Source organism: Barbus barbus (genome assembly GCF_936440315.1).
Source record: "Barbus barbus genome assembly, chromosome: 15".
Classification (NCBI taxonomy): domain Eukaryota; kingdom Metazoa; phylum Chordata; class Actinopteri; order Cypriniformes; family Cyprinidae; genus Barbus; species Barbus barbus.
Genome location: NC_136743.1, coordinates 26,403,229 through 26,417,155, shown reverse-complemented (window position 1 = coordinate 26,417,155; position 13,927 = coordinate 26,403,229). Strand labels below are relative to the sequence as shown.

Below are 13,927 nucleotides of genomic sequence, written 5' to 3'. Positions count from 1 at the left end.
ATAGGCAGTAGTGTTTCTTAGTTTCTGTAGTTTCTTAAAGTAACTTTTGATAGACCAGCTCTTTGAAATTCTGTATGCAAACAAACATAGGAAGACACTGATCAAACCAATAAAGCAAAAGCAACCATCCTTCTCCAGTCCAATTCTGACATCTAACAGAGACAGATTTTTGTTGTGCGTGGTTGGTATGATTCTCACAGCAATCTTTTGTCTTCTCCGCTTTTCATTTGCCACTTTTGGGAATAACACCAACGAAAATGATACAAGATGAAAGACACACTTTGACAGCTGCAATAATACTGCTGTGGTAATAAGGGACAGCAGCTACAAAACACTCCTGTATCAGTCTAAGCCAGTTCATCAGTTGTAATATTTTCATTTCTTACTAATGAGAGTTTTAAGGAGCACTCTGTAAAAATTGCGTTTTTGCGATAAAACTTATCGCAATAACTAGATTAGTGTTTGTTTTTCTTGATCAGAATATAGCCTGGACCCATAAATTTACAGTATTCGCTTTAGAATATAAAGGTTCCAACAGGGGGTTTCACAATGATGCCATAGAAATCCTTTATTTTTAAGAGTGAATGACAAATTCATGTTCTGTGGACAAAAAAATGAATATATTAAACCCCTATTCGCTGCAAACACTACTCTGTGCACACACACACTTTCTTTGACTAAGTGGAGATCTTGGCTTAATGTTCAAATCTAGAATCCCACACAAACTGATTTCTCATGTGATCCTAGAGTTGAAAGGGAAAAAGAGGCTGGTCTTCTCAGAGAGCCATAAATGTGGAATAAGAATTGCCTCTGCAGACTCTATTCTAGGACACGCATCATCTTTCCTTTATAACACCTTTTTAAAATAAAAATAGGTCACGAAAAATTAGGGCATGTCATATGGATAATATTGGCACGTTGATGAAAACGTCTGCTATCTCAATCATGTAAATGCACGCCTTCAGTTAATCGAGTTCTGCAGACCCATTTTAGTTCAGAAATGGGTTTGAAAATATTTTGCCTTCATACAATGAAACATCAAAGTAGTGTATCATCACATATTTAAGCTTATTTCCTGAACCGTATCATTACAGATACTAAAATTGTCCTCTTATCAAATAATACAATTTTAAATTGGCTCTGTAAAACATAATAAAGTGCCCGTTACCTGTCTTTGCCGGTCTCTCTCTTGAATAGTTCATCAAACTGGAGCATTTTCTGCCAGGAGATGATATAGACCTTGAGTTTGGGCAGCACTTGGTTCATAAGCCGCAGGTTGTTATAAACCAGCCCTTTCCCGTCACGTCGCATATAACTGCTGGGTCCCCAGAAGATGAAGACCGTGTCCTGACTGGAGTTGAGGAGTTCGTGGCGGCTACGCAGCACTCTCTGCATGCTGGAATGAGCGATGACCCTCAGGCTCGTGCGGTGACCCACGTCCACCCCGTAGCCACGGGCCGTGGGCGCGTCATTCATTCGGATGACGCACTCCGCCTGATCAATCTCTTTTCCGCGACCCCCACCAGTTAGATGACCTGAGCTGGTGACCAGCGCGCAGCTCCTGCAGTGCATCTTTAGAGGCTGTGGGGAAGAGAGTGGAAAGATTAGCTCTATACAAGTGTAAAACCATAGTCAATATTTCATACAGAGTCTATATTAGATGCAGCGGTCATTTAAATAATGTATACGTGGCTAAGCAAATGTAAACATTGGTGTACCAGTTCAAGGCAAACAAGATAAATCTCAATGCGTTATTGGTATTTCTTTAACTTCACTTTTATGGCCCAGGGGGTGGAGATTTCAATTTTTTTATTTTTGTTCTATAAAGTTCAAATTAAAACTGTTTTAGAAACCTTTATACCAGGCCATCACCAATTATGTTTTCCAAATGCCTTTTAATTATTGATGTTTTATCTAGACCTTTAATCTTAATATATACAAATATTAACATATTCAGCCTAAATGTTAATATATTAATTAACTCATGTGTGATTAAATTAATAACATTCCTAATTTTTACACAAAATAGAACAACTATTCCACACAGTATTATCATAGTATTACTTATATATAAGTATACTATTACTGCATTTATTTACTTTAATTCTAGTTTAATATAATTGTTAATATTATTATTTTAGCTTTATTATTTAGCTTTATTTTAAAACTTTTAGTAATTTTTAGTACTTCAACCAATTTTTTTGTTAATTTTTGAATATGTTTTAAGGTTTCATAGAATATCTAACTTCTGTTTTCGTTTAGCGTTGTTACTGTCACGGGTTGTTGGGGCCTGAAGCTCAATAGAGCAGGAAGGAGTCTGGTATGCAAATGAACAGAGTCTTTTAATAAATCTACACGAAACGAGAAAACACAACCTCTTCAAATAACGTAAGTCAGGACAAAGAAACTCTAGAAACTGAAGGCTTATAAAGACAAACCAAAGGAGCAAACGAGATGATTTATACAACACAGGTGATCTGAATGAACAATGATTAACTAATGAGAACAGGAACTAAACCAAATAAGGACAAACAGGAACTCAAACATGTGACAGATCACCCCCCCCTCCCAGAAGGCGTGTCCCGTGCCGTAACAGTACAGGTGGGCACCCTGGCTGGTGCAGGACTGGAACTGGTTGAAGACAAGGATAGCCTCCAGGGCGGATCAGGGAGCCAAAGCGGAGCAGTTACTTCGGGAAGCCATGGCGGATCAGGGAGTTCGGGGAGCCATAGCGAAGCAGACAGTTCGGGAAGCCAAGGCGGAGCTGGCAGCTCAGGAGGCCATGGCAGATCCTCTGTGGCTTTAGCCGGCTCGGCTAAGGCCACAGAGTGGGCAGAAAAATTTTAGAAATTACCGGGAGTGTAAAAACTGTGTTTTAAGAGAACTTTATTTTCCACAAGGGCCAAGTGTCCACTGTTGAAGAAACATTCGTACATGACAAAACAACTGTTTAACTGTTTTGCCTTCAGATCCTCTTTTGGTACTCTGGGTTATAGGTCTGGCAGAATGCACCTGAGAATCAGCGGAGGCTCTTCAAATAAAAAGATCTATTTAGAGGAAAATGTCCTAATTTCAAAGATACTGTTGACATATGCCCTGCAATTTTGCCTGAGGATTTCTTTATTCACAGCATCTTGTTGTTCAGACATAATTGAAGCAGTTAGTAATTCAGGCCTCCTGACCTTGAATAGTTTTAAAATCTGTCCAGCTTCTCCTACACATCTCCACATTCAAACCACATACTATTCCACTGCGTGCCTTTCCATTCTCTACAGCTTTCCATTAATTATTCCAAGCCGACATAAAAGCAGCATTGGTATTCTTACAGTGATAAGGGCACAGTCCCTTTAGCCCCATCCTTGGGGATAAAGTGTTTCAGGAATAAAGGCCCATCTTCGCTTCTCAAGGAAGTGTTGCATTTACGGTGAAATTTCTCTTCCCCATCCTCTGTCACGCTCTTTAAATCAATAATATGCAAAGAGCGCTGCCAGCATTGCGTAATTTGTCCTGGATGAAGGCATCTGCTGTGAGGGAAATAATAATAACAAATGGCGCCATGTATTCTGCAGGCAGTGCTGTGGCATTTGCATACGTCTCCTCTTAGCGTCCGATGCTCCCTAGGTAATGAAACTCAGCCGCAGGTCAAAGAAGACACAAGTGTTGCTCCATTGACATAATGTTTAATGAGGCCGGGAGCAGCTGAAATCCTTGTGGACTACATGAGCTTCCTGTATCGCAGAAAAACGTCCCGATATAGTCGATAGGTGCACAGGAGACTCTTGAGATCTGCTTTATCCAGATGTTGCATTAGTGAGGGTTAAATGAACACAATAGCAATTCCTTAGAGTCACTGTCCAACAACTCTTAACATGTGGGCATTTAAATCTGCCCTGGGACAGCAAAAATCTGATATTTTTTGCATATTCAACTAAAATCCATGCAAATCTATGAAATCTAAACAGCACAAAAACACATTAAATGGGATAAACTTGATCGAAACCACATTAACACATGGTTTGTGTCCAGAGGCACTCATTGCCAGGGTATGGACCACCAACCACAGATCTCCAGAGTCCTCTGTTCTTGGCCATTCTTTCCAACTGGTTCCAGGTGTAACCCACTTTGAGGATGTCAGCCTCGAGGTCATGTTGCCAGGTGTTTCTTAGGTGGCCACTTCAATGCCTGCCCCCTTATGTTGGTTGGCAGTTTACAAAGGGTGTCCCCTATCCAGCCACATCTTCTCTTCCTTATTTCTTATTCAGCAGAAAGTTAATGTGTACTTCCCCAAAGGTTTTTTATTGCTGATGGTGTCAGGCCAGTGGATCTAGAGAATCTTTCTATGACAGCTATCGATGAAGGTTTTGGACCTTCCCGATGGTCATCTTGATTGTCCTTCAGGTTTCAGCTCCATACGGCAACAATGACTTGCCGAGTTGAAAAGGCAGGTCTTTGTTGCTGAGGACAAATCTCTGGAGCTCCAGATATTCGCGAGCTGTATGAAGGCTGCATTGGCAATCTTTGCCTTGACAGCTGTGTCTGATCACTGGTGCTGGCCAGATAGATGAAGGCCAGGACTTCTTCCAGGGGACTTCCATTCAATAAGATCCTTGCTTGTGGATTTTATCTAGAGGATCTTGGTCTTAAAAAGAAAAGGCGTAGAGCACCCAAATGTTTACAGATATAGCTGAATTATCCCTAAAAATTCTCAAGGTTCAACACAATATTTTTTTTGCATAACTTTAGCGCATAAATTCTATGATGATATTTAAAATTTAGCAAAAACTAGTTTGGAAACAACTGGATGAAAACAGGCTAGAGGCTTTTTCATTTTTGCCTTTTCACTTTGTCAATAACAGAACAGCGCAAAAAGTGGATGTAAGCTTGCGTCACAATCACTATGTAGTATATAGTAAACGAGTGAACGAGTCAGCAGTTTTGGACAGAGTATAAGCATGAATGTGTGATACATCTCTGTCATCTGTTGTCTCATGCGGCTCATGATTTTCCATCCTCTCTTTCCAAAATGACAGCTACTCAGTTTTATGAGAAAGGCTCTTGGCATGGTGTTGACGGTTTTATCATTACTGAAGTAACCATTGTAAATACGCCGGATATTGATTACAATAACTGAACAAACAGATCAGTTTTCATCACTTGCAAAATGACAAAGTGCAGACAGTCAATCAAGATCAAGACAGTCCTAAAGATTTATTTGAAAACCAAATCAGATTTGTATGCAGTGTGAACAGAACGCCTCAGTGTCCTGAGTGTTTTCTACAGTGCTTGAGCTTTTACTTCACACTGTGAATTACATATTGCAGAGAGAGACAGATTCTGTACATCAAGCTTGAGGAAATGTCACTTGGAAACAGCACAATTGACGGCCATCTGAGAAGCAGATGACAAGAGTAATCTTACAAAATGACAGATAAACGCTACCCTGGAATGATGACTTGAGAATTGAAGCATTTTGTGTAATTCTATAAAAGCTCAGCTAAGATTATTTTACTGAGTGCTCTCCTGGACAAACAAGGATTTTTCTAACTCTGCTGCTCTGTGTTTCACGGAAACCTGGCTGAATGGCAACATACCGGACAGCGTGCTACATCTGCCTAATTATCAGCTGATCAGAGCAGATCGGGACGCAGAATTAACGGGGAAATCGCGCGGCGGTGGGACGTGCTTTTACATCAATGAGAGGTGGTGTACAGATGTAACTGTGTTAAAGAAGATGTGCTGTTCAGATCTAGAAACACTGAACAAGCCGTTCTACTCGCCGCGGGAGTTCTGTTCGTTCAGTCTCGTGAGTGTTTACATTCCACCGCAAGCGCACGTGAGCACAGCTTTACAGAAACTCGCTGATATGATCACAGAGAGTGAGCAACAACACCCGGACTCTGTTTTAATCATTCTCGGGGACTTTAATAAAGCAAATCTCTCCCATGAACTGCCAAAATACAGACAGCACATCACATGTCCCACCAGAGACAGTAATATATTGGATCACTGTTACACAACAATAAAGGATGCATATCACTCGGTTCCACGAGCAGCTTTAGGACTCTCTGATCACTGTTTGGTTCATCTTATTCCGACCTACAGGCAGAAACTTAAATCTGCAAAGCGTGTATTAAGATCTGTAAAAAGATGGACTAACGAATTAAATTTCATTTGATTTATTAATGGCCATTTATAATTAGGAATTATAAATGGCCATTAATAAAGTAAGTTCTTAATAGAAAAACATGCATGTGGCGACATTTCTGCAAAATTATATTTTATTGCTTGCACATTTCGCAACACTTTAACCCTTTCATGCATGAATTATGGAAAACATTATCTAGATTTTTTTTTTTTTTTTTTTTTTTTTTACATAATATGATGCTAAAATTGAAATCCATTTAAATTTTTACAAAATTCAGTTTTATTTGAAAATTATTTAACTGTCCACGTATGTGGACACCATGCAACAAAGCCGTAAGATGGGACATAAAGTCACAGCTGACAATATGGAATTTTGTGTTTTTTTTAATGGCATGTTATGCTATTTATATCATCTTAGTTATTAAAAACAATAATATTACAATATAATAACAATAAAACACATTGTAGGAACAATAACAGTAGTTACATATATGCGGAAACCTATTAGCAATATGGGCAAATTATGGAAAACATTCACTGCTGTCACTGTCACGTCCACTGTCCTCTGGGATATTCTCTATTATTCTGTACTGACTCCTTGACCTATGCTGTCTCTGTTTGGAAGACAAAATGTTGCCATTTAATGCTGTAATATGTAAATTTAAATGGTTATGTTGATATATTTGTTAAATGTCTGTTTTATTACAATACAAGACAATTCATAACATCTTTGATAAAATAGAATAGATATACTAGCAGGTTACAGAAATCAGACTTTATGCAATCTGAGTCCACTGTTGAATGACGTCCACATACGTGGACAGTTGGGTTTTGGTGAATAAAAACTACATTTTACTCTAAATTTTAGTTTATAAAATACTAACATATTCATCATAATTTACTGTATATATTATTTTTTTTTAACCTCAACTGACCTCCTCGTATAAAAGTTTTTCACAGATGGGGCATTTAGCACATGGCTATCACTGTCAGCCATCTTGGATTAATGATGTCACCAAGCAATGGATATTTGGAATGCAAGATAGTAGCCACTGTTACAATATTGCTGTCAATCTACTGAGACTGCCCTCAAGTGGTTTGGAGAAAATTACCATTATAAATTAACCCTAATTGGAGTTAAATTAACTGTCCACAAATGTGGACACCATGCAAAGTGAATAAGTGGCGCTGAAAGCATTTTCGGTTTTCTCCAAAACGAATGAATGTGCATCTCTCAACGTGTAATGTTGGTGGTTGTACATATTTCGGCAGTTCAGAAATGAAATGTCTTGTGAGAGTGGTAGTAAAAGATTAATGCAACGTACCCTAAACCGAGAGTTAAAGGGGTCATCGGATGCAAAATTCACATTTACATGTTGTTTGAACATAAATGTGTGTTGGCAGTGTGTTTACACATCCACCCTATAATGACTATATATATATGACTATTATATATATATATATATGTCACGGTACAGAAACTCAAGATCCAGGGAATCGAGAAACAGCAAACAGGCAAAACTGACTCGGGGGTCTGGAAGATCAGACAGAGCGCACGACAGGACATGAACAACAACAATCTGACAACAAACACCCAGAACGCTAGCCAGATAAAGGCAGAGCAGACAAGCTACACCTGTGACCACTCGGATTACCTCGTCAGGTGCGCAGTAATAGACAACGCTGACAAGCTAACGAGCGGACACAACACACACACAGAAATGAGTACATGGATCCATGAACCGTGACAATATATATATATATATATATATATATATATATATGTATATGTATATATATATATATATATATATATATATATATATATATATATATATATATATATATATGTATATGTATATATATATATATATGTATATATTTATATGTATATATATATATATATTGTATGTATAATTCTTGACCCCTTCCTCAAATCAAGCCATTCTCAGATTCTTGGCTGTGTGACATCACACAGACCCAGGCCCCTCCCACAATTGTTGCTTGACAGTGACGTTTTACCTGCCCTGAGTGAGCTGTCATCAGTCCGCCATTGTTTCGACGACGGAGCAGGTGTAGACAAGAATGTCTCCATAGCGATTGAGGTGTTTTGCTGTTGGATGTAATAATGAACATAGCAGTCATCATTTACTCCCAACATCTGAGCCACTGAAGATGCAGTGGATTACGTTTGTTTTTGAAGGGAATGCACCCCCAATCTACCATTCATGATCCAGCCTCACCTACAGAAGAAGTGAGTATAAGGTTTATGAATCTTTACAAATCGCCATTCCTAATAATGTGCTGGTTAGCCAGTTCCGCGGCTTAAGTAGAGGTAAGTAGTAAGAGGGGCGGGGTGAGCAGAGCTCATTAGCATTTAAAGCAACATGCAACAAAACGAGTTGCTTTGAAAAAAGAGCTGTTTTGACAATGTAAAAAGGGTGTTGTTTTACACTACCATTTAGAAATTTTAACCAAAGTATGTTATAGACTTTTCATTAAGACCCTAAAGAATCATATCAACCAATGGAAAATGGGCATCCGATGACCCCATTAATAAAAGCACACATGAGACAAAAACACATTGCCATTTTACCTTGCTTACATAAACACTTGATTTTTTTTTATCATGGCTCATGTTGCTCATGGCAACACTGCACCTGGTGCGCTACAGAGCAAGTTTACTACATCAGAAAAGTTATACATATGGAGCTGATTATTTGATGTAAACATAAAAATGTATTAGTTTACAAAGCAAGTACTATGCTAAAAGTGTTTTGAGGTCATAACATAATATTGTGCAAGGAACTGCACAAAAATATGTATTTACTAATCAATAATCTGCCTTGTAATCATCATTTGTGTGAAACTGAATAAAAGTTAGTGGTGTTTTGCTCTTACTACTGTTCATTTCAGCTGGAAACTATAGTGAACTGTATATATAGAAGGCAGAGACACATTTTTCCAGAGAGCCCATGTTGAATTTATTTGCACTTTTAAAGATTAACTGTAAATGAGTTCAGTGACCGCAAAAGTAAGCCAGCCGATATGGAACTGAAATACTGTGAATCCTTAAATGTAATCACTTCACAATTCAGTTTCAATATTTTTTGGCTTTATTTGATAGGACAGTGCACTGGTTGGCAGGAAAAACTGAGAAAGGAAAGAGTAGAACAGGGTCAGGAAAGGACCTCGAGTCAGAACTCAGACTCGGGTCGCCTGAAGCACGGCTGCACCATATGTCAGAGCTCTGCCTGCAAGACAACAATGGAGGCCTGATTATCCTTTGGGAATGGATGTACCAGAATATGATCAAGTTTGATGAATTGTGCATCGTTAGACCAGAAAAATAATAATTAAGTAAGTAGGGTCAATTTTGATTTCATGTTTATTTTAACACCCCAACAATAGAAGATCTAATGTGGTCTGCCCCAGGCTTTTTTTCGGCAAGCTTCCTTTGTTTAGATGCCGTTCTGAATTGAGAATCCATGATGGTTAGTCTGCCCTCCAAGGAACTCACAGAACAGAAATAAGAACGAAGGCAAAAAGACCCTGTGAGGGAGGGAGTAATTACTCTCAGTGTACATGCTGCAGGCAAATCTCGAATTGAAAAAATAGACATCTCTTTCAAATCAGAGAAGAGAGAGGAAATAAAAGTGCATTTGCATTGTGGGAGGAAGTAGCTCTGGGGCATTGTCGATTAAAGGCCCTGCCGAGATTGCTGACTCTCTGTAAATCACTCTGCTGACCTGAACGGCCCGCGGTGTGCATGATATACGAAGCTAACAAAGGAGACGAGAAGGGGCGCACCAGCCATAACGAAGCAGTTAGCCAAATCCCATCGGCATCCCATCATCACCCTGCTGATGGTCCAAGCTGCATGTTCCTTAATTAATGCTCTTAATTAGACAAAAGCTTTTATTTTTTTGCCACGTATTCTACTAAAAAAAGAAATTTATCCCAGTTATTAGGAGCTTCCAATAACAGCAAAGAGGCCAGATAAGGGGAAAGAGAGGAGGTTTTATTATGTTTCAAACAGAACCAAACAGCTGTAGATGAAGGCATACATCTCTTTCCTGAAAATGAAATGTACTGAAGCATCTAGTGATGTTCTGGTCTGTGATGTTTTGAAGAAAGTTCCAAGGAAACAAGTCAAGTCATCATTGCACAGACTCATAATGGAACAGCACAGAACATTAATCTCTAAATGACTGTACTGGCTGTGAGACTTTCTGATAAAGTTAAAGTTATTATTAATGTCTACTGAATGCTGCTATTGTCAGAGGGCATTATGCCTCAATTTGCACTGTGTTTTTGCCAACCCTGGCTCATTGGAAAAACATGCCTGTGGTGACATTTCTGCAAAATGATAATACATTGCTTGTTGTAGGTTTTGTGACACTTCCGAAGTGAAATGTCCAGAGAGTGGTGCTAAAAGTGTGTTTTATCTGAAACAGATGAACATTAATCTATCAATGTTTTATTGTGTTGATTGATGTATTGATTGTGGCAATTTGAGAATGAAATGTCCAGTGGGTGGATCTCTATCGCATTTAGCAAAGATACTAAACCCTTATCCTAACCGACAGTGTTAAAAGCAAATGTATGATAAATGCTAAAGCTTTCATCATGACTCATGTTTCACAGGATTCGTACCTGAGCCCTTTATATTGCAAGAGCATTGCTGTACCGGGTGCCCTACCAAGCAAGTTTACCACATCAGAAAATCAGTACATTATGTGATGCAAACATGAAAATGTATTACTTTACAAATTATGCAGTATGGTAAATATGTTTTGAGGTCATAACATAGTATTGTACAAGATATAACATAGTATTGTGCATTGTATTGCACAAAAACAATTCATTAATATCAATAATATGCCCTGGTAATCATAATTATTATAAAAGGAATAAAAGTTTTTAATGTTGTACAGCCACTATTCATTTTAGCTGGAAACTGCAGTGAGTTGTGAGTATATGTACGTTTTTGGAGTTTTTCAGTAATGTAAGCAGGCAGAGGCATGTTTGTCCAATGAGTCTCAGTTGGTTCTTGCAGGTTATGAGAAGACCCAAACAGTATCTGCACTCAGACACAGCAGTTGCAGAAATGAAAAATGGAGTTCTGTCTGAACTTCATAAAATATTATCTCCTACTCCTGACATTTCATTTATTAAATATTTAGGCTAATCTTATTGCCAATATGAGACTAGTACTCTCATCTCTGTTTAAGATTTTTTTAACCCAATTTAAATCCATTCCTAAATCCATTCTGTAAAATTTTCCCAAAATGCAGCATCTCTCACGGCCTAAACATTATTGACAGCCTGGTATAACAATGATTAATCAGTGTGTATTTTTTTAAATTTACCACTGTGTCAATGAATAATGCACATTTTTAGCAATAATTCTTAATAATAAATTATTACTATTTTATTTCATAAAGTTATATGCTTCTCATTTACTAGCATTATTTCATATTTGTGTATATGCTGAGTTTTCTACAGCACCGCAGCAAAAAAAAAAGAAAAAAAAAAAAATCCTACCAGTGCAGTCTGACTCATGAACAAATGATTCTTATAAGTGTATGTGTGTATATATATATATATATATATATACAGTATATATATATATACACTCACCTAAAGGATTATTAGGACATGGCAGTTGCTTCAATGCATTTAATAATAATAATTCATTACATTTATATAGCGCTTTTCTGCTTTTCTAAGCACTCAAAGCGCTCTACATTGTGAGGGCTGGCGTCTCCTCGTCCACCACCAGTGTGCAGCATCCACCTGGATGACCGGCCGTGCAGGGGTGTGGTCCTGGTCAAGACAATCTACTGAACTCCAAACTGAATGTCAGAATGGGAAAGAAAGGTGATTTAAGCAATTTTGAGCGTGGCATGGTTGTTGGTGCCAGACGGGCCGGTCTGAGTATTTCACAATCCCAAGTGAAAAGGGAAAAACATCCAGTATGCGGCAGTCCTGTGGGCGAAAATGCCTTGTTGATGCTAGAGGTCAGAGGAGAATGGGCCGACTGATTCAAGCTGATAGAAGAGCAACTTTGACTGAAATAACCACTCGTTACAACCGAGGTATGCAGCAAAGCATTTGTGAAGCCACAACACGCACAACCTTGAGGCGGATGGGCTACAACAGCAGAAGACCCCACCGGGTACCACTCATCTCCACTACAAATAGGAAAAAGAGGCTACAATTTGCACGAGCTCACCAAAATTGGACGGTTGAAGACTGGAAAAATGTTGCCTGGTCTGATGAGTCTCGATTTCTGTTGAGACATTCAGATGGTAGAGTCAGAATTTGGCGTAAACAGAATGAGAACATGGATCCATCATGCCTTGTTACCACTGTGCAGGCTGGTGGTGGTGGTGTAATGGTGTGGGGGATGTTTTCTTGGCACACTTTAGGCCCCTTAGTGCCAATTGGGCATCGTTTAAATGCCACAGCCTACCTGAGCATTGTTTCTGACCATGTCCATCCCTTTATGACCACCATGTACCCATCCTCTGATGGCTACTTCCAGCAGGATAATGCACCATGTCACAAAGCTCGAATCATTTCAAATTGGTTTCTTGAACATGACAATGAGTTCACTGTACTAAAATGGCCCCCACAGTCACCAGATCTCAACCCAATAGAGCATCTTTGGGATGTGGTGGAATGGGAGCTTCGTGCCCTGGATGTGCATGCCACAAATCTCCATCAACTGCAAGATGCTATCCTATCAATATGGGCCAACATTTCTAAAGAATGCTTTCAGCACCTTGTTGAATCAATGCCACGTAGAATTAAGGCAGTTCTGAAGGCGAAAGGGGGTCAAACACAGTATTAGTATGGTGTTCCTAATAATCCTTTAGGTGAGTGTATATATATATATATATATATATATATATATATATATATATTTCACTTTTTTTTTAATCATGTCTGTCTGTATTTTTGTTAAATGAGTCAAAATGCATTTGAAGTATCACTCCACAACCTACTGCAGTTTAGTCCCTGACAACACATCATTGAATTATTAGTATGGCATACTGTAAAAGTACACAAAAGCATTGCAAGAGAGACACGTTTGTTAGTGCTGTTTGGATGTAACCCATCCAGCATGTTTGTGAAAGGTAAAGTCTACAGATTCATCTTCATCCTCCAACTTAATCTGTGAGCCGCAGAGGCTACTCTGACTTCATACTGAGGGCTTATTGCCTCCTCAGCGGGAGAAAGACACTCAAAGAATGTGTCTCTAATACTTCTGTTCATCTTAGGTGATATAACTGAATAGAAAAAGGAAAGACAGAGGGTGCAAGAGAGAGAAAGAGCAGTAAAACGAGTCAAAAAATAAAAATAAATAAAAGAACCAGGAGACACTGTCAGAATTTAGATGAGACGAAGACGCTCCCCGTTGGGATGATTGCTTTGCCCTGAATACAAAAGGTGCTTCCCTGCAAACATTTTGTGTTGTTTGCAAGCACAGATTAGGTCTGGCCGCAGACATCCTCGATTCTTTAAAACAAGCCCCCAGGGAGGAATTAGCATCCATCCCCTGGTTTATAAACCAGAGATTGGCCGCAATGATAAAAAGCTCCTCTCCAGGAGAGCGATGGCGGGGGTATAGAGAGGAGAGACGTACTCTAGAAGGGACAATCATAGTAAAAGTGTGAGGAGGGGTTAGGATTGCAAGAATAAGTACACTGAAGGGGGAGGTGTTCAGCAGGGGGAAAAAGGAAAAGATTCAAGCATGAATCATGGGACTACTTGA

The 13,927-nt window shown here is 38.9% G+C and overlaps 1 protein-coding gene across 1 annotated transcript in view; it reads right to left on the bottom strand.

The window, feature by feature from the left end:
• LOC306880902 (alpha-N-acetylgalactosaminide alpha-2,6-sialyltransferase 5-like) overlaps positions 1-13,927 on the bottom strand; it is a gene marked incomplete at both ends in the record, with an annotated part of 34,585 nt that overhangs the window by 5,946 nt on the left and 14,712 nt on the right. The window contains one exon of the mRNA XM_079434708.1: positions 1,169-1,581. Coding sequence (XP_079290834.1) covers positions 1,169-1,581 — 413 coding nt within the window. The remainder of the gene's footprint in view (positions 1-1,168; positions 1,582-13,927) is intronic.